Below are 27,701 nucleotides of genomic sequence, written 5' to 3'. Positions count from 1 at the left end.
TCTGGCTTTTTATTTTTAATGGTGCCATACTTCCTTATAATGCCTTTGTTCCATAGCTTGTAGTAACTCAGACTTCCTACAGAAGTAACTACAGACTTCCTACAGTAACTCCAGACTGTCCAAAGCTAAGAGTTACGTGTTATTATGTTTATTCTTACATAAAAGATAGTACATATTTTGGCTAGGCTGTGCATTTCAAAAGGCAATTTATAGGCTTTCCACACTAAGAGAGGCACAAATATGTATTTGCCTTAGTTATATGCCTTCCTTAGTGTGGATATTGTGATAAAAATGTCCATGAGATCATACTAGTAGTATTACTCATTTCACTGATCCCTGAGAGCTCTTGGCTAGTAAAGCCAAAGAACTGTGACTTATCAAGAAGCTGAATGGGGAAAGGCAACAGTTATGTGTATTGTTTGTTCAGTCTACAGACTCCTTACCTTGTCAGACTCTTGTGATCCTTTCTGAATATTGGATATCAGTTCATCAGAAGAGTCTAAGATTGGTACTTGTTGGGTGATGAAGGTTTGCTCTTGAAGCTTACTTTCATCCCTACAATAATGACAAAGTAACAGACCTGTCAATAACCATACACATATAGAACCTGGTTTAGAATGATAGGCTTGTCATGTTACTCTCACTCAATTCTAGCACATGTAATATGTCCACAAGAAACATTGTGACCAGGCTCATGTTCCTTGCTTTGTCAAGAGGGACCTTACCCAAATTCCTTTGTTTGTCCATTGTCCGGAATAATGTTGTCTGGAATGGGAGGCCTAGAACTCTGGCTATATTTCCTGTGGTGGGAAGAATTAACAATGAGGCAGTCAGTGTCTCCTGTGCCCTGTATTTCAACTACACTGTAAAAGTGCTAAATGAATACTTCATTGGGTGGGCTTCTCATTTTCAAAAATGAGCTTTTACACACACATAGAGGCAGTATTACATTAGGCAAGTTCATATAAACTTAACATTCTCTTAAAGTTGAGATATATTTGAACTTAAGAAATGGAAATATTTATGGAAATGATCATGATGAAACTCAAACAACAGCTCTTAATGGTGATGGGCAAGTTTGAGCCACAGTACCAACCAAAACATGGCCAGAAAAGTTCCCTTCCCACAAAAAGAACCACAGAACACAGAAAGGTTACCCAATGGAGACAGACACAGTATGAAAATTTCTCCTATACTTTGGAAAGTCTGACTTAAGAACAAGAAACACATCACTAATTCAGTATTGTAATTTGAAAGTCAGCTTAATAGTTATAAAAAGTGCAGTAGGTTGATTTGCCAGCAGATAGATACATATCTCACTCCTAAAACTTGTCCTCAACTAGGTGCATATGAAGGTGGCATAAACTCATTCAAAATCTGGCCATATTCAGTAATTAATAATGTACTTCAGCTACTACGAGTGCCTGAGTTATAGCCAGAGTTGTTGCCGATGCACTAAAGAGTATAGTTTATTGGTTATACTCCTTTGACTTAATTCAATCACAAAGAAAAATATTGCACTGTTGGATTCATACTCATATGCAATCTATTGTGAACTCTTACCAACTTCCTAATTACTTGCCATGGTAGACATTTTATCATTTAATTCCTCCCTAGTCTGAGCTTTCTCATTAAACTCATCTTCATCTCAATATTTCACCATTCTATTCCTATCTTTGTTCTTCATCCAATCCTAGCATGAAATTCCAACAGATTTAGATATGGTTCCATTGTGGCCAGGTTCAAGTTAATTGCTTTGAAAGATTTCACTCAAATTCCTTTGTTTCTCCAGTGCTGAAAACAACACAATATGGAACTTGAGCCCTGGAATTCTGGCTGTATTCCATGGGGTACAGAAAAGTCAACTCACAATGAGACAGACATTCAGTATCTACAGGCTGGATCCTCTTCCACCTCTTTGGAAGGCTACCAGAGACAAAAGCCATTTCAAAGTCCTCCATCTTCCATTTAGCCTATACTTCTTTAAACTTCTATTGATTGTACTCTTTGTTCTCTTGTTCATTAATGGTGCATATTCCTAAAGGTTATAGCCTCAGCCCTTTACTCTTCTACCTTCAGCCCTTTTCTCTTCTACCTTCATCTACTCTCCCGAACTCAACTACCAATTTTCACTAAACATGCTCAAATCTCTCCCCGAAACTATCATCTATACTCCAATCACTATTTACAATGCCTTAAGTATTTTTCACTTCAATATATTGCCATCATCTCCAATTTGATACTGAAAATACTATCTATTTCTTCTGCTAGAATGTTTTTCCTCCCCTTTTTGTTTTTATTGGCCTTTTATTAGCACCATGCTCTAACCAACTGAGCTAACCGGCCACCCCCTATTGGCCTTTTAGAGGTCAGCTCGAGCTTTTAGTTCCTCAAAAATGTTCCTGACCTCATTTAGGTCAGATTCCCCTAATCTAGGCTCTCATAACACTCCTTTGAGCTTATGTCATAGTTATACTTTTGTATTTATTTGTGTGATGATTTGAATATGTTTTTCTTCCCATGTAGACCATGAACTCCCTGAGATGAGGCATAAATGTCTTTATACTCAACACTATATCCTCAATAAATAGCAAGTACTCAATTGTATATGTTAATGAGTTGATGGATGGATTAAATTTAAACATTCCCCTCATACTGGCCTTCCAGATTTTTCATTTACATTTCATACCACTATTTCATTTCTTAAACTAAAAACTCAAATATTAACACTTTGTTTTCTTTATTCCTTTTGTCCTTTATCACCAAGTCCTGTTTCTCCTTCCTAAGTGTCTCTTAGTTTCTCCCCTTTTCTCTGACTGCTCCCAGTCTTGCCTAAACCCCTCACCACTGTATGTCCAGAGTAGTACAGCGGCTTCTGCTGGTCCCCACCTCTAGTTTTGTCCTCCATTTCATCATAGTTGTCACTGTTAGGTTCAGGTTAGCTCTGAGAACAATGACCTGTGAGCCTTTCCAGTGAGAGAGTATGAGAGTATAGCTAATTGCTCTTCGTATTCCCTCAAGGAAGAGAATAAAAGTGTGTTACACTACTATAGAATCTACAGTAGCATAAGTTCAGGCTTTTCTGCATGTTTTTTAAGGCTCATCGTAATTTAATCTATAGATTAAACCTTATTTCTAATTACTAATTACTCTCTAGCACTACTAAATTTCCTCAAGCTGGACAGTTTTTCCTCAATGTTCCCTAAATACCCAATACCCATTCCTACTTCTGGGTTTTTGCTTATGCTGTCTACTAAGCCCCCCTCCTGACGTGCCCTCCCCCACCCACTATCCCACTACCCTACAAGGCACCCACAGAATCCTACTCTTTCAGGCTTCCTGACTCAAATCTTCCCTAACTACTCTAGCCCATTGACATATTGTCTGAACTCCAATTATACTTTATTGTGCCACCTAATTTTTTCATTGTTATGTGTGGTTTTTGCTTGGGCAACTGGATTGTAAGCTGTTTGAGATCAAGGGCAATGTCTCCATTTTTTTGAATTCCCATAGTACATAACATAGTGCCAAGCATGTAACAAGCAATCAGTAAGTGATTGATTTATTTTACCCACTTTATAGGTCATTACCAGGGATATAGTTACTGATAAAACATAGTGGAGAGAGTGAAAACTAATCATTAAAAAAAATTATTTGGAATATCTGTGAATTTTTTTTCCTTTCTCAGTCTTTTTCTTAGTATTAGAGACGCTCTTGATTAATAATCAACTTAAAAATCATAACAATTTGAAGGCCAATAAAATCTTAACAATTGTTATGCTTCTCTTCAGTTACCACTCATTCAGCTGAGCTATGTTTTATAATACCTTCTTAGCATTGCCTTAAATATCTAAGATTAATCTCTTTTCTCCCCGCTTTAATTCTAGTTCATCTTTCATTTTCATGCTCATTTATTCATCTCCCATTCTTTACCTCTGGCTAAGAAGTAAGATCCTTTTATACTTTTTGGTCTTTTTCTATTCCTTTAATTCTAAGTGAGAATAAGTTCATTATTCCTATATGGTTTTTGGGTTGATAACTTGGTATTCCACTACAGAAATAGGGAGTTACCTAGGAACAAAACCATTCATTTTTGCAAAGAGCAATCGTAAGACTTTCTCCTTCTGCTCCCAGGTCAAATCTCCAATATCCACATTTCCTTGAATATCTGTCCTGAAGAAAAAAAGTGATAAGGAAAAATATGATCAGAGTAAGCATCTCTTCTTTTTAAAAAAATATAAAGTATGTAAACATAAGAAATTTCCAACTATAACTGAATGTTTGCTTTGTAATGACTACAAAGCAAACTGTGTCCATTACAAGATTATAAAGTTGAAAGGAATATCAATATGCTAGCCAATCTGAAATGTTATGTAGTAATTAAAATGAAAATAAAAACTATAACAACATGAAAAAAAGTGTGCTCAAACATCTAGCAAAAAACAAAATAAAAAGTTGTAATATGACATATTGTACCCATATATACACAAAGACAAAAGGAACAAGAAAAAAAAGTTGTTTGGTAAAATTATTGATTTCCTTTTGTAGTAGATATTTTGCTATGAAGATAGAGTAACAAAGGTAAATTTAGAAAATAACATGTAACTTATCTAGTCTATTTTCTTACCTCTAAACCAGGTTGCAGCTAAGTTTTCCAGTCAGGTCTTTATCTATACTATAACTTTCCCAGAAGATTCAGTCTACTTGCAATTTACAAAAGCTGGCTGACATGTAAGATAGGGTATTGATGTTGTATAATGTAAGGAATTTTTTACATTTGGGCACTTGGGTTAGTTTTCTTTAAAAATTTAGGTTTTGCCTTATGATCACCATATACTTCAATTGTGCTCCAATCTGCGTCTTTCACAGGTGATATAGTATGCGGTTTTTGCAATTATTTTTAACTTTTTAAACCGCAACTAATCTTGCACCCACCTATTTTAACCACCACTCCTGCCCTGCTAGTAGAGGCAATAGGAAACTGAGGTTAGGGTGACAAGTTCCTCAGTAGCAAAAATGTCACACAAAAGGCAGAATAGGAAGAGTCCAGTTTCTGCAGTCATAATATGGAGAAACATATATTTTTATATATGTTCTCCTGAAAACTTATATAACACTTAATATACAATAGACAAAAAATGTAAAAAGAAAAAACTATATTATATTTGATAGGGACTCAACCTGCTTGACTTATTAAATAAATAAGAAGAAATTACAGTGAATCTCTTGATAAGAGAAGTGTTATTACAGACTTCTGAATAAGGCAAGAAGGGGGAAAAAATTATACATAGTATGGATATATTTGAAGAAGAGTCTTATCTTTCAGAAGCCACTAACCGCATCCAACCTTCCCAACAGCCATGTAATTTAAAAGAACCTACAAATTAGTCCATTAAAAACATAACTCAAAGCAGAAAACACATTTGGAAGCACTCCTAATAAAATGTTAAGTGCATAGAAGTACAGAGTCCTTTTAAGTTTCTTGAGTTAAAATAAAGCCTTTGAAGAATCTAACTGCATTGAGACAGAAAACATAATTTTAAGAATAATCTTTAAAATGCACAATAATTTAATCCATGGTTTACAGGGGGAAGAGTGCTCTACCAGGTAAAAATGCCAACAGGAAATGATTAATCATCGTCTATAGTCTACAACTATCTCAAGCATCCTGCTACCTTTATCATAGTGGCAGTAGATCTCGAGTGTATTTTGGAAACTTGTGGGAACTTTTGCTTAATACATGATGGAGGGGGGTCACTATTGTGTGTCCTCCAACCCATGGGACAGTATACTTTATAACAAAGAATTGTTATGAAGAATTGTTATATTGATTTTTCAATAGTTAGACATTATTACCTATGAATTTCATCTCAGAATAGTAAAAGGAACATTACCAAGTATTTATGATAGTATGTTTATCAAAAATGTTTAACCTGAATCTAATCAAACCTTTATAACTAGTTGACAGGAAACAAAATAAAGGAACATGTTAAAAGATAATACAATGACGTTCTATGGAATAAATAATCTATTCTCTTTAACAAGTCTGTATTACAAAGAAAAGGGGGGGCATCTACTAAGAATACCTATTAGGCCCCCACAAACTATACTAAGCATAAGGGTTACGAAGATGAGTAAGTCAGTTCCTCAAGTAGCCTCAAGTAGCTTACTGAGTAATATACTCAATACTTAGATATTAGCAAACTGAACTTTTCAGGGTTCTTATTTCTCTAAAGGGCACAAAAAATAGCACAAAAGATAAAATGTTAAAGCATTATTAGTACCATTTCTCGGCCTCCACAAGATCCTGATTCACAGTATTGGTGCTGTGCTCTCTGCCATCAAATGTTCGAATTTTGGGATATTCTGTTCTTCCTGCACATGCCTCTCGCATTTTAAGATTGAAAGCAGCTTGTGCTACCTTCTTATAATGCTTCCTGCTAAATAGGACCTGTTGCTTCACTTGGTGTAGAGCATCTAAAAAGAACCTTTCCACTTCTGTTCTCTCGTCCAGTATGTTCCTGGCCAGCTTCTTCACTCGATTCATTTCCCTGTCCTTCATTTGAAGAAGGTGCTGCAGCTTGTAAATTTCAAGCTGACCATGGTTATCTACCATTGCCTGTTGCTGCAGTTTTAAAACTTCGGTCTCAAACTCTCTGGTCATACAACTCAGGGCAGTCTCCAAGCTTACCACCTTCTTCTGAAGAGTTTGGATTTGTGATCTCTGCTGGGTAAATTGCATAATCTTTTCCTTAACCAACAGATCATTGATCTCCTAAAAACAGAAAGATGAGAGAGGTGAGAGATATTTTTTCTTTAATCAATTTCAGAACTTAAAAGTTCCTCACTAATTTCCACTACATGAGATTGACTGCATGAGATTTGAATTTGGTGCCAGGTGGAGATGGTGATATTTCGGTACTCTGTGTATACAGAGTAAAAAACATCCTAGAGTCCTGGTCTGGACTTGTGAAGATCACTGAATTTGCTAATTAAGAAACTTTTCTTCATTCGAAATTCTGAAAGTTTAAATATTTTGTATTATCAAAAGGGTAATTCCAAAATCAATGAGACTATACAGTAAAACATTAATTTAACAATTGTATACTGAAAACTCTTGCAGCCTACTACTTGCCTATCCCAATGTCCATTTTTCCTTTTCTCCTTAGTACTAAAACCCCAGTTTTATTCAGGAAGGCAGTAAGCCCAGTTGAAAATTCCCAGTTTCCCTTGCGGTTCAGCATAGCCATGTAAGTTCTGGTCAATGAGATGTAAGTAGAAATGTGTGTAAGGACTTCCGGGAAAACCGCTAAAGGGAGGGGCATACATTTTCCCTTCTTGTCCTTCTTCCTTCCAGCTGTTTGAGTAATGGTTAGAGCTCCAGCAGCTGCCATGGGCCACAAGGTGACTTGGAGGGTGTCAGCCACGTGCTGCAGAGCAGAGTTAAGGGACCCGAGTCTTTGCTGACTTGGTGGCACCACCATTCCAGCTCTGGACTGTTTACCTCCAGACTTCCTTTAAGTCAGAGAATAAACTCTTATGTGGTGATGCCATTGTTGTCAGGGGTGTTACAGATGAACCTATTCCTAAGTGACTCAGTGACCAACTCTAAGCAAAGCAAAATGAATATTCTCAGATAGTAGATGATAGGAGTTATATTGATATTTCTGACATATCCTTTATAAAGCCAAGTCTAATGCTTCTTAGTCATTCAGTAACTAATCTTTTCAGATACGAAAGGTACATCATCCAGACAGAAGAAAAATGGTCCCATTGTCCTTATGTATCTTTATTATACTCAATGCTTAGTATTTATGTAACCCAACCCTTAAAAAAAACAGATAGGAAACAAAATCTAAATAAGAATGGGAACCTTTTGATGTAAAAGCAAAGTCTGAGTCTCTTGCAACTTCTTGGAGTTTTTCTGCAGAGCATCGGCTTCCTTCAGGTGGTACGCAAGAGCTTTCTGGAGATAAACATTCTCTTTAAAAACAGCTCTTCCAGCATTGTTCAACTGCCTGAAATAGACAAACATAAGATCTCAAAAAAGAGGCCTAAGTTTTAGATATTACCAAACTAGAACAATGATTGCTTTATCCCCCAATATTAATGATTATGACAACTCTGCAAGGTTGCTATTATTAACTCCAATTTCCAACAAAGAAATATAATTTCAAAAAAGTTAAGGAATCTTCCTTACAGTCAGTTGGTATGTATCTTGAAAACCAATCTAACTTCAAAGCCTAGGTTCTTAGCCTCACATGTGCTGCTACAGAAAGGGTGGAGGGAAAAGGGGCAGGGACACAAAGTTCTCTTTCTAGAAACAGTGAGGGAATGTAATCAGAACATCTGAAGAAAGCAAACCAGGACAGAAGTGGGAAGACAAAAGGATAAGAACAAAAGAGACCTGCAAAGAAGTAAGAGGGGCTATTGGAAAGAAAAAAAGGCAGTAGTCTCTTACACAACAGCTTCATGGTGGGCTCTCTCTGCCAGCATTATTATCTTCTTTTCAGCCTCTTTTTCTAGTCGGTGCTAAAAATGAAAAGAGGCTATTTTAATACAGAGTTCTATTTCTAACAACAAAATTTACATATCAAAAAGTTAAGTTTTTATTTTATAATGTCAAATAAAATACTCCTGTCCACATGACCTGACGTAAACTACTCCAAGTACTGATAGAGGAGCAAACGAAGAGGATAGTATGAACAAAGGCACCTTAGGGTACCTCCCAATTTCCCCATTAAAGAAGCAACATGACTTTTTCGTTGCTGTTCGTGACATGAGACAGACAGTTGCTGTGGGTGTCATCAAAGCAGTGGACAAGAAAGCAGCTGGAGCTGGCAAGGTCACCAAGTCTGCCCAGAAAGCTCAGAAGGCTAAATGAATATTATCCCCAATACCTGCCACCCCAGTCTTAATCAGTGGTGGAAGAACGGTCTCAGAACTGTTTGTCTCAATTGGCCATTTAAGTGTAATAGTAAAAGACTGGTTAATGATTACAATGCATCGTAAAACCTTCAGAAGGAAAGGAGAATGTTTTGTGGACCATTTGTTTTTTTGTGTGGCAGTTTTTAAGTTATTAGTTTTTAAAATCAGTACTTTTTAATGGAAACAACTTGACCAAAAATCTGTCACAGAATTTTGAGACCCATTAAAACAAAGTTTAATGAGAAACCTGTGTGTTCTTTTGGTCAACACTGTAATTTCCCATAGTACTACTTAGGTAAGACTTAGAGTTGCCCATAACCTATTTCTGGTGTTACATCTGCTGAAACTAGAATTTGATAATTTGGGGTTAACATTTTCTGGGTGGGAAGTTTAGGTTTTTTTCACCTTGTTTTAAGGGGAGGAATCATCTGTTTACATAAAGCTATGGGAGGGGGGTCTGTTGGTGCAACACTTATTAATAGGTTAGGACAGATAAGCAAAGAGTAACTTGATGTGTAAGCTAGTTTACAAAGGCCAAATTCTGTAATAAAGTCCACATGTTGCATATAAAATTTTGTATAGTTAACATCAATATTGAGTAAATTTGTTGGTATGTCAAATTTTAGTTTTTCAGTTGAATGTGAATTCTCACATTTACAAATACTGAGGTAGTTCAAAGAGCCTAAAGTAAATGAGGGTTAAGTAATACGAACACTGTCTTGCTACAGTTAATTGTATGCAGATTCTAGGAAAAATAAATGATACTGAAGTTGAAAAAAAAAAAAAAGAAGCAACATGACAGGTAAATAGGAAAAAAAAATTCCACATCAGTATGGGAAAGCAAAGCTGGGAGAAATTTCTGCTAAACACAGTGAGGAGAGTCATTATTTACTCATTCAACAAATTCCTAGCAAGCACTAATAGTGTACCAGATTTTTCAGATACTGGAGATTCTGTGGTCAACAAAACAGATCAGGTTCCTGTTCTCATAGAGATTACATTTTAGGATGAGATCCAAGCAATAATAATTAAAATGCACTTCACATGTACCAGAGTGACAGCTCCAGTCTCATCCACCCTATGTAATAGGGTACATGCGGCACACCAATCTGAGGGGGTTGTCCTAAAGCCTTGTTAAGGTGACAATCTCTCTTGAGGATTTTAAAAATCTCTAACTGGAAGAGGGTAAAAACACTAGACATTGAGATATCTAGAATAGGTTTCATTTTCCCCTCTTTTTTATTCTACTGTGATTTGATAAGAATCTTCTAATAAGATACCAAGTGGAAGGTTGATATGTCTCAGAAGGCATGTAAATACATTTACGTTGTTCTAGTAAACAAAAGATTTCTCAATCATACCTTTTCTTCAAAAAACCTGCCTTCCAATCTCCTAAGAGTCTCCTGATGTTTCCGCTCCGTGTTCCTTAAATTCTCCTTCAGCTGAAATGAAAATAACAAAAAACCAAAAACTGGTCAATAGAAAATGGGGTCGACTGGGGCATATTCCTAGAAAATTCTCAATAAAGAAACACTTTTTGTTATACATTACCTGTTAATCCTCAACACACAGAAAAACTGTCTCTGCCTGTGAGTACCGAATTTCCCCCAAACTTCTATAGGTTTACAAGATCAGTATTGAGTTTCTAAGAAGCCTTTCATGAATAACAGTTCTCAGAATATTCAGACAAGTTGTTCTCAGAAACATATTTTCTAAATATCCTCGTCTTAACCATGTGGACTCATAGAATCGTATTTTAGAATTGGAAGAGACCTTAGCAATCAAACTATAAAATCTCCCACTTAATATAGAAATCACTTCTCTATGAGAAAAACATCGAAACAGAAGTATCACTAATTCAAATCTCACTAACCTGCCCTTTAGTAATTCCCATTTTTAGAAAATTCTTCTTAGTATTAATCTAAAAAAAAATTTCCCTATGATTCCCACGGATGGATCCTTCTTTCCTCTAAAACTACATATAATAAAAAAGGATATAAAATTCTAGGCAAAGAAAGTTGAGCTAATTTAAAGCTATGATCCTGTAGTCTATATTTACTAGGAAGAATCAGTCAGATTGAAATAGGCATACTCAATCTAATATTCATGCCATTATAAAGGCAGTGAGAAGTGCTTTCCATTAGACAGACCAGAGTTCAAGTTCTACCTCACTCATTGACCAGCTGTTTGACTCTGGGCAACTTACTCAACTTCTTAAAATCTCAGATCTCCAGGAAGAAAAAGAGGATAATAATAGTAGCTATCTCATAGAGGTATGGCAAGGAATAAATAATAAATAACACATCTACTTAGAATGTTAACCATTTAATATAATGATGAGTTATTATTATGTCTAGTATTGTCTCCCCTTATACTTAAATTTCCTTTATTGTGATCTCTGTCCTAACTGTATTAAATCTCATTTTATATGATCACTTTAAGGTGTTTTTCATTTGCCCTGTCATATATATATATATATATATATTTTTTTTTTTTAATGGCTTCTTACATTATCAAAGACTTTATTAATGTCAATATTCAAGTTTACGGAAATGTCTACCATCCTAGTGTATAAGGGGACGTACCTTTCATATGCCATTGGACTCCTTCAAAAATCTATACATTAATAAACCAATCTTTTGAAAGATAATTAGGTAATGCATATCAAAAAGCTTAAATGTTCTTTAACCCATAAATTCTGCTTCTAAGAAGTCATCCTAAAAATTAATTAGATATATAAAAGTATTTTGCTTCTTAGAAGTTCATCATAGTTTATAATAGTGAAAAATTAGAAAAAAGTCCAAATGTCAAACAAGGAACCAATTAATAAATCATGATATACCTACCCAAAGGAATTTCATGTATCTAGTCAAAAAATGTTATAGAAAAATATGTAATGGCATTAAAAAATGTTCACAATACGTAAAGTGAAAAAAAATCAGGTTAACAAACAATTTGTACATCATGACCTCATTTTTGTAAAAATAGCATATAGGTATTGAAAAATATGTTTCTACATAGCAGAGGAAGAAAAGAGGAAACATAATACACCAAAATATTAACAACAGTTATCTCTAGTAATGTAATTGGGGGTTGTAGTGATTTCATTCTTTTTTTATCAGCTAAATTTGCTGGAATGGGTATTGTCACACTGTCAAAAGAAAGACTAAAACAATTTATTAAAAGATAATAACTGCAACCTACCAATGTATGCTTCTTCTGTTAATCAGGTACATGGAAATAATTTTTTTCTTTAAAATTTATGCTTTGACTACCTTTTGATAATCTAAATTGGTCTTTTTAATTTGTGTAATGAATTCTATATACACAGCATAATTTTCTTCATTTATGTATATCCCTCAATTTTAAGTTCACAGGCCCCTACACCTGCCTTAATTCTTCCATACGTATTTGGGATTCCACAGAACTACCTTATTTTTCTCCATAAGCCAGTATCTTTTTTTTGCCTTTAAATTTTAAGTCTTCCTGATCCAACAGTCCTGTTTTGAAATCTATTTCTCCCCTAGGTGGCAACATTGTTCTTTAAAAAAAAAAAAATGCACAACTAGCTCCTAATTCACTTTCATTCAGAGTATCTACCCACACTTAGGATGACTATTTTGAGAGTTCCTGAAAAGTTAAGGAATTTCACTTGATTCAATCTGCTGCATTGTCATATAAAATGAAACTTGATTTTCCTTCTGAATTTTTTTCTTCCAGCTTTAGTGAGGTGTAATTGACGAAACTGTAAGGTACATCACATCACATCACATCACATCAGGTGCACATTGCAACGATTTGGTAGACGTATACATTGTAAAGGATTGCTCCCATCTAGTTAGAAAACCTGATATCCCTCAATTACATTTTAAATGAAAAGACCCATTCAGCATTTAACAAATACTCATTGAGCATTACTGTGTATCTTGCATTTCGATTAATACAAAGGACAACACTGTAACTCAAAAAATTTACAACCTAGTAGGGGAGATAAGACAAATGATAAATAATATCAAGATAAATGGGCCAGGTGGCATAAGAGACACAAAATGCTATGGGAATACACAGAAAAGAAAATTATTCCTTTATTTTCTGCTCTTTTTATTTATTTTTCCCCCAGCTTTATTGAGATATAACTGACATGTAACACTGTGTAAGTTTAAAGTACTGATTTGATACACTTATGTATTGCAAAATGATTACTACCATAGCATTAGCTAACACCTCCATCATGTCATTTAATTACCATTTCTTTTCTTGTGGTGAGAATATGTAAGATCTGTTCTCTTTGCAACTTCCAACTATAATACAGTATTATTAGCTATAGTCACCATGCTGAACATTAGATTCCCCAGAAGTTATTAAGCTTATCAATGGAAGTTTGTACCCTTTGACCAACGTCTCCCCATTCCCCCAACCCCAGCCCAGGAAGCCACCACTCCACTTTGTTTCTCTGAGTTTGACTTTTCTTAGATTTCACATATAAGTGAGATCAAACAGGATTTGTTTTCTCTGTCTGACTTATTTCACTTAGCATAATGCCCTCAAGTTTCATCTCAGTGGGAAGGTCTCATGGAAAACGTGCATTTGCACTGAGCCTTTGAAGAATAGATAAAATTTTAATGTACAGAGATCTATCAGGAATATAGTTCAAGTAGAAGAAACAGTGTGAACAAAGTAACAAAGGCAGAAAAAAGACTTGAGAGATGAGTGAATGTCCAGTTTGGGTGGATGAAAGGGGGTGAGCATGGGGAGGTGTAGAAAAAGGAGATAATAACGTTCCAGTGTCGGTGCAGGGTCTTGACACTCACGCTAAGGTGTCTGGACAACATGCTGTTTACAGTAGAGAAATACTAAAGAAGATTCTTGAGGGAGGTGATCAGAACATGATCAGAACTGTGATATTTTAAGATCATTCCTGTAGCAGTGTGGATTTTGGATTGTGGTGGTGTGGTGATTTTAAAATATGTCTACAACTTCTTTGACAGTCCTCCCTTCAAATGATGGAACCTAATTCCCACCTTTAGAATGTGGGCCAGACTTAGGATTTACTTCTAACTAATAGAGTATAACAGAAGTCATGCTATGTGATTCCCAGCTCGGTCGAGCAAAGGATAGCTTCTGTCTGGCTTTCTCTTGCATTACTCACTCTGGGTGAAGTCATCCATCAAGTTGCGAGGACACTCAGGTAGTTGATGGGAAGAAGTTGAGGCCTTCAGCAGTGATTCCCAGCACTGAGGTGACAGCCATGTGAGTTGGCACCTTAGAAGGAGACCCCACAGGGTCTAGTCAAGCCCTCCAGTGACTGCAGCTGGCTGATACCTGGATGGTACCGCATGCGAGACCCTGACCCAGAACTGCCCAGCTAAACCGCTCCTGAATTCCTGACTCATAGAAATTGTGCTTTTAACAAATGTTTATTATTGTTTAAGCCACTAAAACAGTAATTTGGGGTGATTTGTTCTACAGTAATAGGTAATAGGTAATAGGTAATAGGTAATAGGTAACTAATACAGATAAAGAAGTAGAGGGAGCAAGACTAGAGATACTGGACAGGAATTCAGGACACTGGGATTCTGCTCCCAGCTCTACAACTTAACATGAAAGTCGTTTAACATCTCTGGGTCTCAGTTTTCCTTATCTGTACAGTGGCTTAAAATAAACTCTAAAGTTTCTTCCAGCTCTAAGATTCTATGAATTCTATGAAATATTTTAGTTTTAAATGGTTCCTCATATCATTCACTTAGCAAATTTTATTATTAAGTACTAGTCTAGGAAGTTGTGAGCAATGACAAGTACATACACAAGTAGATGATGTGGCTTTTACTCCACTTAGTTTATAAAGATTAAAGAACACAAACATAAAATAACTAGAGAAGACAGTTATATAGCTCCTATTTTAAGAACTTTAAAGGGCTTGAAATCCATAGAAGAGAGTTCCCCAAGAAATACTGCAAAGGAGTTTGTATAATGGTGAGCTACAGAAATGAAGAAAATTTTAAAGCATCAGTTATGACGACAGTTATAAAGCAACAAGTAACCATGTTCATGAACAACGTTCGCCTCATGGGAAGGTTTTGGGATAACTGCACAATTATGACAAGGAGTTAAAACACATTCCTGTCAATCTAAGAAAGTGTCTTCCCACTCCGTAACTTGCCTGAAATGTGCTGATTCTTTCTTTTAATTAGAGCTTCAAAGAGTCCTCTATTAAGATTTTTAAAGCTATATAATTACAACAATCATCAAAACATCAATAATTCCTATGCTACTACTCTTACTAAGAAGTGATGTAAGGACTTTACACACATTCTTTATTTAATCCACACAACATCTCTAAGAGGAGACAGGTGATTTGATAGCCACATCTCACAAACGAAGAATCTGAGACTCAGAGAAGTTCACAGTCTATGCAAGGCCACATCGTAGCTTTCAGCTGCAGAGCCAGGACATGAAGTCCAGGATCTCAACCACAACATTACCTTATCTACCTTATTCATTTCTTACATACCCTTTCAACTTGGCAGTTAGCTAAAAAGTGGACAGACACAGGAAGGAGGAATTTCTGTTTCCCATCAAAGCTTCTTCTTGCTAAGTAGGACTCTAGGTAGCCAGAGGAGAGCCTGAGAGACACTGCATGCTTGGAAAACACACCATGATTGAGAGTGAGAGGTACTAAAAAAGATCGAGGAAGAGCCTTAAATATTGCTAACTATAATAATCATAATTTTAGCAGGAATAATAACAGCAGCAGAATAAGCAACAGCAGGTAATATTTATCACACAGTGTTAAGCATATAAAACAGATTATTTCATTAATTCTGCACAATGACCCTTTGAAGTTGGTACTATTTCTCTCATCTCCATGTTACAGATGAGGAAATTTAACAAGATACCCAAATAGTGAAGACGATATTTATATTCTGGCAGTCTGACTTCAGAGCACCAACTTTTAACCCCTACACTAAGTGCTACATGGTTACCTTTGGTGGCAATACTACTTGTATTATTACAACTACTACTAATATTTGTAGAGTATTCACAAATATTCAGTGGTATGGTAGAGCCAGCTCATAGCAGGTTGTTAAAGCATTGGTAACTTGAAATTAGCCATAATAAAAGTATTTACTCCCAAGGAAATTAGCAAATGCTACGAATCAGGACCTGTTTTTTTTCAGAGAGCTACATACCACTGTTAATATAATTCTCACTACGTATGTGATATACACTATTTTAAGCACTTTACACATATTAACTTATTTAATCCTTACAACAACCTTTTGAGACAGTAACTCTTTATTATTCCCATTTTACAGATGAGGAAACCAAGGTAAGTAACTTGCCCAAAGTCACAAAGCTAATTTCAGCTATTTGTGCCTGGCACTCATCTGGGACATTTGTTGCATTATCACTGATGAAATAAAATTAACTTCTGAAATGAGGGAATGAAAAATAAGAGAAAGAGGATAGCAAGGTCAAGGAAACTTTCTGGAAGTACTCAGTTTTCCTCATTCTACCCACTCCTACTCAGAGAACCCTCTAAAATTAACTAAAATTATAATTCATCAGTCTAAACATACTTTCCTTTAGGACTTTGCTGTTTTGCCCCTAATGTTCTCAAAGCATAGTCTGTTTCTTATTGAAGCCATTGCAAAGGTTTAACTGCTGATAAATGCAGGAAGGTGTTGGCTAAGATTTGGTGTAGTTATCCAGAAATCAATGCTTAGAAAAAGAAAAGTCTAACCACCAAGACTTTTTGCATCCAGTCCTAAACTGATATGTCTTATCCTTTTATTCTCAAAAATTCTGAAATGTCAAAGAGATCCCTTTACTATCTAACAGGAGTAAATGTCTATGAGGTCTTTTGCAAACATAGTAGTTAACTCCAACCCTCTTTTTTTAAAAAAAGAAAGAAACTTACGTCATCTAATTCTTGCTCCACTTGGATTTTTCTCTTTTGGAATTGTTTTATTGTTTTCAGCTCTGTCTGAATCATGCCAATTTCTTTGGCTTTCTTAAGGAACTGTCCCTCCAGCTCATTTTTTTGCACAGCATACTTTTGTTCCTTTATGTAAAAAACAGGTAAATGAGTTAGGAAAAAGAATATAAGTCACACAGAATCAAGTTCCACTTAAGCCTTAATCCATTTGTCTATTTTCTTTGAAGAAATGTCCCCTTTTCATTTTTGCATAAAGTTTTAATTTTTGTTAAAAGACACCAAGTGCGGCAGTCTCTCTCCTCCTGGGCCTGTCCACTCCTGCATGTTGGGAATATATATTCTTTTTTAAAAAATAAATTTTTGGCCTGCTAAAAAAAAAAAAAAAAAAAGACACCAAGTGCCTTGAATAAGAAAAATTCTAGAATGAGCTGATCTTGTATAGAAAATGCAGATATTTATTTAAAAGAGGTATGGGAAGATTAAACAAATTTTTAATCTGTAAGAAAGGTAAATAACATTCCTGACCCTAAATTAAAATTAGTAAATTAAGAGACAAAGAAAGGGCCACTATTTCTAATAAATAAATAAAGAAGAAGAAGATAGGAGAAAGAGGAAGCAAAGGGGAAGAGAGAAAAGGAGGAGAAAAAAGGGGGAGGAGGAAAAAAGGAAAGAGAAGGAGAGAGAAATGAGGAAAAAAAGAGGGAGGAAGAAGGAAAAAAGGGCCAGTAACAGTTAAGCACCAGTAATACCAGCAAAAAAATAAACAAGAGATATAAAATAAATGCAGATGACCCACAAACATATGAAAAAATGTGTGACTTACCTCATAAGAGAAATGAAAATGAAAATACACTGAGATACCATTTCTCACCTATCATGTTAACAAAAATCCATTTTGACGATATACTCTGGTATGTTGTGAACACATGGACAGAAGTCAGATTTTTCAGAATACACCACGTTTGATAGATTTTACGTTGGAACCACACAAATATGTTACATAATAATAATTATATAATTACATAATTTTATATATACAATTAAAGTTTTCAAAAGCAACTCCTAAAAATCAAAAGTAAATGTGTTGTCGAGTTGGTGGCATAACCTCGCAGGAAGGAATTATTTCAAATGATTTTTAAACCTTGTAATTTGATAGTAGATCCTTATTGGTGTATATCCTAAGGGGAAAAGTACTCCACAAAATCTTAAACTGTTTCCACTAGTAGTATTGGTTCTAGTATACTGTGACTGTTGAGGTTTTGAGGTTTAAAGCAACTACACAATTATACTCGTATCATTAAGAACCAGGATTTTTGGTGAGGGAAAAAGGAGACACAGATAAAGTTAAGTAAAAATGCTGTATTCCTGCTTCTGAATTCAAAGTATTAGTATGGACTAGTAATATATTTCACAATATATTTCCATCTTTAAAAAAATGTATTTTCCTAACTTGATCCACTGAAAATCCCTACAATGAATGTCAAACTCAGGATCAGTAAGCACCACTAATACCAGATGGTTTTCTACAATAACATATTTTTATGTTATTTTTGAGCTTCTGTACAAGCGTGTGAGCTTTAAGACTGCTGAGCTGCTCATAGGACCGATTCATTTACTGTCATTGTCTTAAATACGAGTTTTCCAGAAACCTGACCACCTAGGAAGTGAAACATAGATACTCACCAATTTTTCCTTCTCCTCTTGGGCTTTTTCCTTTGTTTCATTCAATTGCTGTTTCAGTTTTTCAATCTGTAGATGAAAATCAGGAAGGTAAAGAAATTGCTCTGTGCCCTGCCTTTACTAAGTAGCCTTGTTTTTACATATTAAAACTGGCAGAGTTGGAGAGGTTACCTAGCTATCATCAGAATTACCAGAGTAACTTTTTCTTTTTAATGGTGGTAAAGAACACGACATTAAATTGACCGCCTTAACCATTTTTGAATGTACAGTTCAGTAGTGTTAAGTATATTCACATTGTTGTACAACAGATCTCCATAACTTTTTCATCTGACAAAACTGAAACTCTATACTCATGAAACACTAATTCTTTCTCTGACTTCCCAACAGCCCTTGGCAACTACGTTTCTACTTTCTATTTATGGATTTTGACTACTTTAGATACTTGATGAGTGGAATCATTAATATTTGTCCTTTCCAGACTGGCTTATTTCACTTAGCATAATGTCCTTGAGGTTCATCTATGTGGTAGCATGTGTCAGGATTTCCTTCTTTGTTAAGGCTGCATGATTTTCTTTTTCCATTTCATCAATAGACATTTGGGCTGCTTCCACCACTTGGCTATGTGAATAAAGTTTCAAAGAACATGGGTGTGTAAATATCTCTCCAAGATCCTGCTTTAAATTCTTTGGAGAATATACCCAAAAGTGGGATTGTTGTATCATATGGCAATTCTATTTTTAATTTTTTGAGGGCCCTCCATCATATTTTCCATAATGGCTGCACCACTTTACATTCCTACCAATAGTACACAAGGGTTCTAACTTCTCTGCATCTCCCCAACACTTGTTATTTTCAGTTTTTCTGATAGTAGCCATGGGTATGAAGTGGTATCTCACTGTAGTTTTGATCTGCATTTCTCTTATCTGGGTAACCTTTTAAAAGAAGTTTCAAGAAGAGTACAAATAGTTCTCATACACTCTTCACTCAACTTTGCCACATTTACTTTCCTCTCTATGTATATATCATCTATCTAAATACCTAATTATTAGATATATATATATATACAGATGATATGTACTTTTTTTACACTGTTTTTTCTGGACCATGTGAGAATAACTTTAAGACGTCATGATTATTTACCCCTAAATATTTATGTATTTCCTAAGAAAAAGGACATTTCCCTACCCCTTCTTCCGCCTCCCTCCCCCCTTCAAGCCATTGTTTCTCAGTCTAGTTGTGTAGGCCACATCTTCCTGGCGCATGCTCGTATTATGAGCCTTGCGCTGCCCCCGCTGAGGCAGTTGGTTGCTGGTCGGCCACTCACAGTAGCTCTTGGGGCCGGCAGCCAGCAGCAGCACATGGCAGCCTGCAGCAGCCCACGCCAACCTCCGGCTCCTCATGGCAGCCCAGCTCCAGGGAGAGCCATTGTTCACAATCTTAAGCTGTAGAGGGTGCAGCTCACTGGCTCATGTGGGAATCGAACTGGCGAACTCAGCATTAGGAACAAGGCGCTCCAACCACCTGAGCCACCGGGCCGGCCCAGGACATTCTTTTTTAGAAGCACAGTACAATTATCAAAATCAGAAAATTTAACATTGATATAATCTATAGTCCATACTCAAACTTTACCCTACTGGTCCCAATAATGCCCTTTATTGCAACTTTTTTTCTGGTCCAAGATATAATCCCCCGATCATGTATTACATTTACTTGTCATGTATCCCAGTCTTCTTTAATTTGGAACAGTTTGTCTTTTATAATATCAACATTTTTGAACACTGGCCAAGGTTAGGATTGTTTGATGTTCCTTCATGAATACATTCAGGTTATGCATTGTTGGCAGGCATGCATTGCCAAAGCGATGATGTATCCTTTCCAGTGATTCACATCATGAGGTGATTGATGTCAATTTTAATCAGTGGGTTAGATTGTTTGCCAGTTTTTTCAACTTAAAAGTTACTATTTTTCCTTTTGTAACTATTAAGTAATTTGTGGGAAGATATTTTGAAACTATGCAAATATCCTTCTACTCATCAAACTGACACCCACTAGTTTTAGCATCCACTGATGATTCTTGACTGAGTCAATTATTACTAAGATGCCAAATGGAAATTTAATAATTTACTGCATTCTACTATAAGGAAATCTTTCCCTTCTCCCTCATTTATTAATTTATGTATTTATTAGCAGTGTGCACTCATGGACTTACTTTATTCAATCGATTATAATCTATTACTGTCATTATTTATTTTGATTATCCCAGATTTGGGCAGTGGCAGCCCCTTCCAGCTAGCCCCTGTGTCCTTTAATAGTTTTTACTTACTTTCTGGCACATAAAGATATTCCACGCTTATCTTTTACTTACTTTCCCTGCCCCAGTCTTGGAATCAATCATTTTTCCAAGGATGCTATTAGTTTGTTTTAGTAGGGAATCTGAGTAGCTTTGTAAACTAAAACTCCTTGACATGGTTACGTAATCAGAGGATACAGAAGTGAAATATTGTTTTAAATAGTATCTTAGACTAGTTTAAGGAAAACCTAAAAATTCAAAAAACTAAATTGAGACAGTCCTAAGTCATGTAGGACAGCTGTGAAATATGAGATTTATTTTGTGTTTGAACAAAGCGTTAAATACAAAAACCCACTCTTCAGGAAAATCACATTTTGTTCAAGATACAATAATTTTAAAAACATTTAATTTCTAATATTTCTATAGTTACCATGAAATAAGACTATAAACAATTTAAATAAGTTTAAAAAATAAAAGAATGAGTAATAAAACTATAGGAGAGCTGATTAACCAGGATATATTGAATCTACTTTACTTCTTCCCCCCAAAGTGGTTTCTTTGGTTTTAATGGGCACCCATGATTTTGAAAAATTACACATTTGCTACAGCCAGATGTGGTCTCTTAATATACGGAGGTAGATGAAAATCAAGAAATACAAGTGATACTGATAAATGCAAACCAGTATCAATTAGCTAGTACAAGCCACAAGGCTTCTATGTAATGAATTATGAAAATTACTTGTATGACTGGCCTAAAATTTACTTTAGAATAATACTTCATAGAAGACAATTTTGATAATGCCTACTATTCAAAAAGTAATTTTAAAAACATAAATTGCCTTCTATAGAAGGTAAAGAAGGTAAAAAAAGTAACATTAATGCACAAAAATTATACTTTATTTAATAAAGTAAAGAAAAATCCACACAAGTATCCAGTTGTCTGATTTCTCTAATATGCTTTCAGTATCATTTTGAACTTAATTTTTTTAAACTTTTAATTATTTAAGTGTGTTTTTACAGGATCCATCAGCTCCAAGTAAAGTAGTCGTTTCAATCTAGTTGGGGAAGGTGAAGCTCACTGGCCCATGTGGGGATCAAACCATCAACCTTGTTGTTAAGAACTCCCAGCTCCAAACAACTGAGCTAATCGGCTGCCCCTCAGCTTAAACTTAATTTTGATTGCTATTAACTTTTTCAAAGCATCAGTGCACTCACATTCACTCAAGCATGCAAACGTATTTTAATGAATGTCTACTATGTGCCAGGCCCATACTAGGTGCTGGAGATACAGAACTGAACAACAATTTTTAAGACTCCAAAATTATTTACTTCTGAGAGGTTTCCTTCTAATCAGGAAAGGGGACAATAAACAAATGCATAAGTAACATGCATGTAGCATATGGTGGAAAGTAACAAATATGACAAAGACAATAAAACAAGGGAGTAGTTTTAATTTCAAAGAGGGCAGTAAGGAAGGTCTCGCTGAAAATGTGGCATTTAAAAAAGTATGGAATGATTCATGAATGTGCATGTCACCTTATGTAGAAGCCATGCTTTGCATCACTCCAATATTTGTTTATATGTATACTGAAGCAAACATAAATAAACAATAATAAATGGGTGAAGGAACATACAGAAGATGTTCAAGCGACTAATAATCAGAAAAATACAAATTAAAGCACCAGGATACCAATTTATACCCATAAAATTAAGCAAAAATTATTAAGTATAATATCAAGTACTAACAAAAATGTGGGCAAACAGGAACTCACTCTAATACATCACTTATGACAGTATAAATTGCTATAACTTCTGTGTAACTCAATTTAAACTCCTATGAAGTTGAAATTATGCATGCCCCATAATATAGTAATTTAATGTCTAAGTGCCTACTCTAGAGAAACTCTCACATATGGGCACATGCAGACATACAGAAGAATGTTCACTGAATGTTTGTAATAACACAAAAATGGAATCTAACTGACCCACATGGGGTATGGAATATTATAAAGCAGTTAAGAATAAATGAAAAAATAAAGCATGCTTTTTGTAAATTTTTAAAAAATGGACTGTCATCGTGATTTTTTTGAATATACCACAAAAACATGATGTTGTGTAAAAAAACAAGTTGCCAAAGACATGTACAATACGATACTACTAATGTAAAATTTAAAATAAGACTTCAATATGTTTTGTTGTAGATACATAATAAATAGGAAAAGTACAAAAACATACATGGGAATGAAGCACATCATCCTCAGCATAGTGGAAATTTCCTTGGATTTCCATGGGGTTCATAGAGGCAGATGGGAAAAGAAGAATTTGTAGTTCCACCTAAATTCCACTTTAACACCTACTAGCTGTGTGACTTTGGGCAAGTTCCTGTCCTTTCTGAGAGTTACTTTCTTCATCTATAGAACAAATGGGAATGGCAATATTGTAGCTACATGGGATTTTTTTTTTCCCCCCAGAATTTAGGACTTTTAATTTGTCCCAAAGTTGCTGAAGCAAAATCATGATAAAACATTCCGCTTGCCTTTACAACAGCTACATCGGGTTATTAAAAGGACTAAATAACAGAGATAAAGTACCTAGCATAGTGCCAGGCACAAAATAGGGGCGACAAAATGTTAGTTCCCATCCCTTTTTCTTCCAGATTTAAAATAACAGCTTTACTCTCAAACCCTTAAACAAGGTACAATAAGATAAACTCAAGATCAACTTCCTGGGTTCATAATCATGTGATCATGAATTATCAGTGAGTTACTTTACAAATCATTAAAACTATCAATATCAAAAGATATAAAGATCATATACCATGCCCTTGTCCTTAAAATAAAATGGATCAAAATGTTCCCTTACGATCATCAATCTGTTTTAGACAAGAGAACATGGGACAAGAAGTGAAAATAAGAGCCAGTTATGACAGTAAAGTCATTCTGAAATAGCGTCCTGTTTCAAGGAGAGTTAAAGTCAACCAAATTGTCTTAACTATATGATAAGATTTCAAGGAATTAAAATCCTTGAAATACATAATGACACAAGTATAACACAGAGGTAGTTATTGAGGCTCAGGATGTTTCTACCTACCTACCATATTATCCTTCTCCTGATCCTGCTTCTTCAGGTAGCTTAATACAGACATTGTGTCTTTCTCCATTTTATACTGCTGTTTCTTTAAGTCCTCATTAGTTTCAGCAAGTCTCCGAGAAATATCACGGTACTCAATCCTAGAGAGTTCTGTGACTTCCAGCCGGGCCTCCCAAAGGGAAGCATTGGCCTTGGCTCTCTCCACTGCAGATTCATCAATTTTTATTGTCTTTCTACATGGGAAGAGGACATTGATAGCATGTAACTATTCTCTACTATAATAACATCATATCTCTCTACTATCATTTGCTTTGGTATTATCATTAGTTTGGTATTGCCTGGCCCATATGAGCAAATATTATTGGATAAATTAGTTAATAAGAAATACCTATTTACTTGATAAGGGAGTTAATGTAGTAGGTGCTTCTTCCTGGAATAGGGGAGTTTTAAAGCGTAACTCTAAAGGACTGGGAAAACAGAGAGAAAAGGCATGATAAGTCAAATTCATTTCAAAAAGCTTTCACATCTTTTCATTTACTTCTTTGATTAGCTCGTATTTGTACTGTCTTTTCTATTCCTACTCGCTCCATCTTAGTCCTTGGCTTGCTCCACTGCAAATCCATTACCTTAGTTCCTCTTCTGCATGATACACTTGTAGAGTAACTGCAACTTTAAGTCCATATTTCCATAGTCTTCCACCCGTCCCGACCCCAGTTTTGTTTTTGTTTTAGGTTGTTTTAGGTTTTGTTTTTGTTTTGTTTTGTTTTGTTTTTGATAGGCCTTGGACAAAAGATCAAGTTACTAGGGCAAGTATGTTAAATACTTTATCTGCTGGCGCCATAATGCACCAGGCTTTAAGGATGGCTGACAAACAAACCATAATCATTTGTATAGAGGTGAAGAGGAAATTTTAAAACAATAGTAAAGAATGGCTTCAAAGATTAAAATGATAAAAGGGGAGATTTTTCAAAATATTTAGTGTATGAGCATTAACAAAACACTACCCTTTATATACGATAGGCACTGGATATATATTTAGATAATAACTAAGAAGAGTTCACCCATTATTTGAATTCTAAATATTTTCACACATAAGTTATGTGTGGACCTTTCTATACTGTCACCCTCCATCCCCACTCCTCAACTCCTGGTTCTTGACCCCTTTCCAGTCCCACACTCACCTTTTGTTCTCTACAAATTAAGGCCAGCCCCACCCCCAACTGCCCCAGCCTATTACAGCTGTTGACCTCCCTTTCCAGCACGATTTAGGCAGTAGTGATAGACTGCTTTGCTACAGTCATCCAATTGCTCCCCGAAGTTATCAAGTCTAACCTGCTCAGAGTAGTTGATGCAAGAAATCAGACAGGACTTCTCATAGGAAGACCATTAATACTGATGGTAGAAACAAAACGGTTTGTTTCCATGAGTCATGGAAAATCCCAGGAATAAGAGGTCTGTTACCCTCAATGTTGCTTGTTGTTGATATGTGTACTGTAGATGCATGGTCAAAAATAGAAAGCATATGCTAGTGAGTTTCAAGAATGTGATAAGCCCTTGGCACTTTTAAAAAGTGGACTAACTATGCTGTTATATAGAAAAACACACCGTAGAAGAATACTTACATTAATGCATGGGGGGAAGCTACAAATAAGTATGTACATTGGGCTATCATTTTATAAAGAAGAAAAAGAATGTCCCAAAATGATAGCAGTGCTTATCTTTAGATGATGGGATTAGAGGGGATTTTTGTTTCCTCCTTTGACTTTGCATATTTCCTAAACTTTTTGTACTGAGCATGTATTGCTCTCTTAAACAACTGACTTCACAAATTTTACAAGTGTGGGGGATTCCCTCATGCTTCCATTGTGTTGTTGGACACCAGGTATGACTAGGAACCACCAGTGTCACCCAACAGCTCTAGTGGCAATTGAGCAGCAACTCTAAACCTGCAAAGGGTTGGTGCTAGAGCAATATCACTTCAGGGGTTTGAATCAGTTTGGGGAAATCTGAACAATCACCCAATTTAGTCAAACCCTTTAGGATTTCCTTGAAACCAAAAGTAATCCTTAACAGGCCCAAAGAACTCCTTCAATCATCACTTAGATGTTCAAGATCATCTCAACCACATAGCAGAGCTCTCGCAGACTAGAATGAATGAACGCAGAGCACAGTTCTTGTGGAAAACACATCCAATTTTGAATGAAGCATATACAAGCAGACACCTTAATTTGTGTATTGAACAAATATTAAGCATCTGTGTCGTGCAGGGTCTCAGCTCCCACTCCCCGCCCAAGAACGCAGGACACGGTAAGGCCAAAAAGGAACACCCATGGAGCCATAAGTAGGGGAGTCAAACCAATATATTCTCTCTGGCGGCTGGGCTGGAGACACAGGAAGCAGGATCTACATAATCTGCCTAACAGCAGTCCGCGCTTGCCAGCCACCATCTTCTTGCTAGCCCCCATTCCTTTCCTGCTAGCGTAGCCACAGCCGTTATATTAGTGGCCAATGGCCTACGGGTTACAGCTGACGGCCAACTAGCCACAGCTGCTGGCCTCTGATCACAGTTGATGGCCATTTACTACCCGAGCCAGCACCTTTCCATGTGAGGCCGAGAGCCTGGAAACTGTTTTTTTGGGGTTTTGTCCCCACAATCTGCTATGTTCCAGGCTGTCTGCTAGATGTTGGAGATATGGTGAATAACGCTGAGTGCCTATTCTACGCAAGTTTATAGTCTTGAGCAGGGTTTCCCAACCCTGGCACTACAGACATTCAGAGCTAAATAATTCTTTGTTGGGGGTGGGGGAAGGGGGTTGTCCTGTGCATTGCAGGATGTTAAACAGCATCCTTGGTCTCTACTCACGGGACGCCAGTAACACACATCCCCAGATGTGACAACCAAAAATGTCTACAGATATTGCCAAATGTCCCCTGGAAGGCCAAATCGCCCTGGGTTATGAACCACTGGTCTCGAACGGTGCTAAGAACTTTCTGTGAGGGTGGAAATGTTCTATACCTGGGCTATCCAATATAGTCACCACTACTCATACGTGCCTAGTGAGCACATGAAATGTGGCTAGTACAACTGAGGACCTGAATTTTTTACTTTAATTTTAATTTAATTGCCACACCTGGCAGGTGACTACCCTATTGGACATCGCTGGTCTAGAGCACCTCCAATATCCCAAGAAATGTTACCCTGACCTTCACTTTCGTGTCAGAACTCTTCCTCCTCGTTCTGTTCTTTGTTCCTTTACTAGTGCCTATTGAATTCAATCCTGTGTTACTTCTATTCTTTGGGAACTTATCTGCCTCCATCATTAATGCATTACACAAGCAGGTGCTGTGTCTAAATTACTTCAGGGTCCCAAATCTGACACTCTATTGTCTTAGTCAACGCAACAGGATTTGGCATGCATTTGGGGGAATTTCTGAACAACGGGAACTGTCCTTCTCAGAATCAGGCAGAGTGAGACGTGGGTCGAGGTGGGGCCAGGAGGGTCCAGGAGCGCCGGCGGGAAGGTGACAGCCAACCCCCGCGTCCGGAGGGCCTCAGACCCGAATCCCCGGACGGTAGGCCCAGGAAAAGGGGACACCAGGGTGGCTTCTCCTTACTTCTCGTTGTCTTTGCCTTTGCTCTTGCCTTTCCTTTTGTCCTTTCTCTTCGACGGCATCTCGGCTTCTCCCACGGCCCGGCTGTAGCCGCAGTGTCTCCGCCGCCGCCCAGGCCCAGCTCGGTCTCTAAGGAAACCGCACGCCGTGCTAGTAACGTTC

The 27,701-nt window shown here is 36.4% G+C and overlaps 1 protein-coding gene across 1 annotated transcript; it reads right to left on the bottom strand.

The window, feature by feature from the left end:
* Window positions 1-428: 428 nt before the first annotated feature.
* BBOF1 (basal body orientation factor 1) lies at window positions 429-27,701 on the bottom strand (the record flags this gene model as incomplete). Its single annotated transcript, XM_081049042.1, has 11 exons — window positions 27,543-27,701; window positions 23,932-24,160; window positions 18,551-18,616; window positions 16,850-16,993; window positions 10,290-10,370; window positions 8,462-8,532; window positions 7,874-8,018; window positions 6,285-6,775; window positions 4,072-4,173; window positions 726-800; window positions 429-555 (listed from the first exon to the last, which is right to left on the bottom strand). Exons 1-11 carry the CDS (start codon window positions 27,599-27,601, stop codon window positions 429-431), a joined length of 1,590 nt encoding a protein of 529 aa, XP_080905168.1. The 5' UTR covers window positions 27,602-27,701.

This window comes from Rhinolophus hipposideros (assembly GCF_964194185.1).
Source record: "Rhinolophus hipposideros genome assembly, chromosome: 5".
NCBI lineage: Eukaryota > Metazoa > Chordata > Mammalia > Chiroptera > Rhinolophidae > Rhinolophus > Rhinolophus hipposideros.
Note: the sequence above shows the minus strand (reverse complement) of the source record. Positions and strands in the feature narration are given on the sequence as shown.